The sequence below is a fragment of the Saprolegnia parasitica genome, assembly GCF_000151545.1.
Source record: "Saprolegnia parasitica CBS 223.65 unplaced genomic scaffold supercont2.181, whole genome shotgun sequence".
NCBI classification, from domain to species: domain Eukaryota; phylum Oomycota; class Saprolegniomycetes; order Saprolegniales; family Saprolegniaceae; genus Saprolegnia; species Saprolegnia parasitica.
This window is the reverse complement of record NW_012156575.1, coordinates 9,421-13,686: the sequence shown is the minus strand read 5'-3', so window position 1 is coordinate 13,686 and position 4,266 is coordinate 9,421. Positions and strand designations below refer to the sequence as shown.

The following is a 4,266-nucleotide window of genomic DNA, read 5'->3' as shown; positions in this document are numbered from 1 at the left end:
TCGACCTCGGACCCCCCGGTGGTGGCGCCAGCGTGCTGAAGGCGTGTAGGCGTGGGTCGGGCTTGATCTGCAGCAGCGCAGAGTACTCGTCGTCGGAGAAGTCGCTCATCGCGTTGTAGCGCATGATAAAGCTCGCGTTGGGCTGCGCGTTGTGTTCTATACCGAACGCATGAGCGCTCCATTGCGCTAGCAGTATGCGTACCTTGGATGAGGCGCGACGTCTTGTCGAGCGCGGCCTGTCGTGCGGCCTTGGACTGCCGCGGCGGCGGCGGCACGCCCATGCGGTGGAGCTCATGGTGGCGGTGGATAGCCGCGTCAAACTCGTCGATCGTCGGCGGCGCCATGGCGCCGAGGTGCATGCCATGCGCTTCGTGGCAGACAACCGCGAGGCCGAGGAACGCGAGGAGCTGCATGTCGGCGTGTGGTCGACGGCTCGAAAATGGCAAGTGAAATGATTTACGGGCGACCGTCCGTGACGAAAAGGGGTGCACGCGATCTGTAACACAGGCTGAATTTGTTAGAATTCAGCAACACGCTGCATCGACCCGTCCTGATCTGTTATAACATCAGGAGATAATGGCCGACGCACCCTTTTCTGGCACAGCTCGGGTTGCCGTAACAATCCCCACAGCCGCCATGGCAAGCCCGCCTCTCCCAGTCGTCCTGGTGGTACCGTGCTACTACTACTACAGTAGCTCAACGACCGTCGTCGTCGTCACCGTGGCGACGACGGTGGCACAATACGTCGGCACGTACTGGTAGGGTTAAAAACCTCCTCAAAACAACTTGTCTAGAGTTGGTTTCACTATATCGGTATTGCCGGCGGGACGATCGATATGTCACCACCATGAGTTGCGGCTCCCTCCCGGATGCTTCAGGACCCACTCGTATTAAATGGAGTATGGCCCTTTCCTAGCTTTCATTCGAGCCATGTCTGAGATGCAGTCGCAGCAACAAGATATGCCCAGCAACGGATTAGTGACGAGGTGTCGTCTACTTGGTCGTTTTTTGGAAACGGCGCCCGAAACGCCAGGCGCCTTTTTAGCCATCAAGCATGATCGCCAGCCGCGCCGTGCCCGTGCTGCTTGTCGCCGTCGCGGGTGCGAGCGTGCCCTACCGCCAGTGTGTCTATGGAGCCGCACCCTCGGTGGCGCCCAAGCGACCGAGCTTGCGGCTTCTGCACCAACTCTGCGGCCTGCACTGCCTCTTGCTGCCGCTCAGTGTGCTCGTATGCGACGACTTGCCTTGCTGGATCGGCTACGTCACGCAGTTTCTACTACCGGCCATCACAAGGTTCGCTATAGCCTCCAAGAAAAGGCGCGGAGGTGCACTGTTGTAGTGCTCTCTTCCTTGTCGCCCATACATCCCTCCTCCTTTTGCGGTCGTTCACCAAGGCGCTACTCGTGTACAAGAACCCACCAGAGTCGTCAATGCCGACGCGAAAGCTTCGGTACCTGCAGCGCGCCGTCGCACCGCCCGTGTGTCCGACAGTCGCGAGCGTTCTAGTGCTCGCCTCGCTGGCACCGTACGTTGCCATCCAAGCATCCGTGCTCTCACTGCACGTCGAGGCATGTCAAACAACCGATGCTTTTCAGGTAGAGTGCTCTCTCAGCTACCACCTCGATCGTTGTCGGCACAGACGCTTCGGGCGATACAAGTCGGTCATGCCACAATATGGGGCCTCTTGGCCAGTGCGCTCGCCATGTACCACCGCCAAGAGCGCGCTGCGTTTACCGTCACGTTGCTCGGCCTCGTGGGCACCTACCTCTGTCTCGTGTTGTCGTTGGTGATGCCGTCACTGGTCACGTACCATATCGGTGACGCCGGTATTCTGTTGTTGCACTTTCTCACATTGCACTTTGGCCTCCCAACGGCCTCACCCAGTAGGCACCTCTACGATCTGAAATAAGATATGAGGTGTGGCGTAGGCCAGCGTCATGCATCGCCCAAGGTGCGAACGTTCCAATTGCGGTCGCACTCGATCGTCGACGACCCGTTTGCGACCGTGCAGCTCGAAGACCTCCAGAGCTTCTTACTTGACGCCGTGCACTTCGACCAGTTTCTCGCCCACGCAGTGGAGATGCAGCGGGTGACCGAGCTCCTCACGTGGCAGCTCGTACAGCACTACAAGGCCAAGCGCGTCTCGATCAAGGTCGTCTACAACCTCTGCTTGGCACCCCACGCGGTCCTTGGGTCGAACGCAGCGTCTGCGCTCGGTCCCCGCATCGCCGCCTTTGTCAACAAGCCACATTCCGACATTATCGATCGGCTTCTCGATACGCTTCATGATAAGCTGCTGCGAGTGCTCATCAACGACGTCCTCCCGAGCTATCGCGACAGCAGCCCGACGTGGGACACGTACTTGCACCGGTCCAACATTTTGCGCGACTGCGCCCAGCCAAAGGGCCCGCAAATGCCCGAAAGCATCTCGGCCACGGCGCTGCGCGGAACAAGCGATTTAGAGAGCGGTGGTCGAGCGGTCTCGAGCGACCGAAGCGGGTCGGCGCGTCGTGCGGGCAGCATCCTATCAGCAGCGTCGCTCGGCCTCAGCCCTTCGTCACGGCCGCGCGCCCCCGAGCGCCAAGGCACAGTATTCACAGCACGTTCCATCATGCTCGCGCCGTGACCGCTGTTCCAATCGAGTCAATTATCAAACCCCATGACTTGACAGCGATGTGGTTGTTGGAGCACAGACGCCACAACTGTTGGATTATGTTGGGTTGCCACGCAGCAAGCTACACACGACGCAGCACTGTAGCAGCGGTGGTGGCGTTCGCAACTGAGGTGCATCGCTCCTTCTGGTCGAGAAAGTGACAATAGACTTTGAATGGATACTACAGGCGTACCTTCTTGCAGTCCAAGACGGCCTGTCGCATGGAGCGTGTCATCAAGGTGATCTGGCTTGGTGGCTTGGCGTGCGATGGTTGCTTGGGGCTGCGCTGCGTCGTGGGCGAGTTCGAGGAGGACCGCGGAGCGGCGTCCGTGCGCCTTATCCAGCTACTCAGAAATCGTGTTCACCTGCACCAACTCGTCCAAAGGCGTTGTTGGGTTGTACAGGGGTAGGGTAAATGATTGTATTTCAAATCAAATGCGTTGTCGATGCAACCAGGCTATCGCACGCAAAAGATGTGAGCGAAGCCAACGGAAATTAGCTACCGGTATTGGCGCCACTCACCACGATCCTGGCACCAAGCACGACCGACCATGCGACGGCGTCACGACACTGTTGCATGGCCCCACATGTGTAACTGCGCTACAAGTGGCTTCCCCCGCGCTCATGCGAAGCGTCAGCTAGCAGCGTCTCGTGCTCGCAGGCCGAGCAAGTGGCCGGCGCAGGCTCATTTTAACGACACGGAGCGCCATCGCAACAAAGTCCAAGCTTAGTCACCAACTTGGCACCATGTCGTCTGTCGCTCATCACAACAAACTGTTCTTGGAACTCTTTTTTCTCAAAGTAGTAAAAGTTGAGGTCGGTGGGCTATCTAACATTCCAATCCAACACGTTGAACATACTGTGTTTGGTGGAGCTCCCGCACCACTCGTGGTATCGCACCTCCACGGCCCCTGCGATGCTCGAGTGGATGATACATTGATACATCCATGGCCTTCCTCATTTCGCATATTTTTAGCCGGCAACGACCATCGACGTGGCCGCAATGGTCGAGGCCCACGCGGCGCCGCTGCTCGTCGTCTCGGCGTGCTACCTTGTGCTGCCGATCGAGCTTCTCTGGCGACAGTCACACACGCTGCCGCCCTCGTCGTCCAACCAAGGCATCAAGTACCGATGGTACCTTCGCTGCATGCTCCTCGCCACTGCACTCTGCGTTCTCGTCTGCGCCGGTCTACCTGTCGTCATCATCGCTGGCTCCGACTGGCCATGCGCCATGCTCTTCGCACTGCGTATGGTCGTTCCGACCTGCACAGCGTAGACCCTCGAGAGCCCACCAACCGATCCTGCTGATGCGTTGATGCTAGGAGCCTCGTTCTCATCGCACACCTCTCGGTGCACTTGTCGTGGTCCATGACCAACCTCTTTGCGCGGCTCGCGGACCCGCGGGCGCCGTCACGGGTGGTCTTGCGCCAGCTGCGGTCGCTCCGCACGCACGTGGCGCCGGCGCGGTTCGTCGGCGCGTCCGCAATCTTCTTCCTCGTCGTTCTGTCGCCCTATCTGTTTGTCGGACCCGTCCGATCTTTGCCTTGGACGTAGCGAGCTGCCAAGGCGACGCGCGCTACCAAGTATGAACTGAATGGATTCGCTTCTCGCTT

At 59.1% G+C, this 4,266-nt stretch overlaps 2 protein-coding genes across 2 annotated transcripts; one reads left to right on the top strand and one right to left on the bottom strand.

The window, feature by feature from the left end:
• Positions 1 to 105: 105 nt before the first annotated feature.
• SPRG_21474 (hypothetical protein) lies at positions 106 to 364 on the bottom strand (the record flags this gene model as incomplete). Its single annotated transcript, XM_012354769.1, has 2 exons — positions 106 to 156; positions 203 to 364. 2 exons carry the CDS (start codon positions 362 to 364, stop codon positions 106 to 108), a joined length of 213 nt encoding a protein of 70 aa, XP_012210159.1.
• A 1,338-nt stretch (positions 365 to 1,702) lies between these two features.
• Positions 1,703 to 2,626, top strand: SPRG_14958 (hypothetical protein; the record flags this gene model as incomplete). Its single annotated transcript, XM_012354768.1, has 2 exons — positions 1,703 to 1,883; positions 1,929 to 2,626. The coding sequence occupies 2 exons, from the start codon at positions 1,703 to 1,705 to the stop codon at positions 2,624 to 2,626; spliced, it is 879 nt and encodes a 292-aa protein (XP_012210158.1).
• Between the last annotated feature and the right edge of the window lie 1,640 nt (positions 2,627 to 4,266).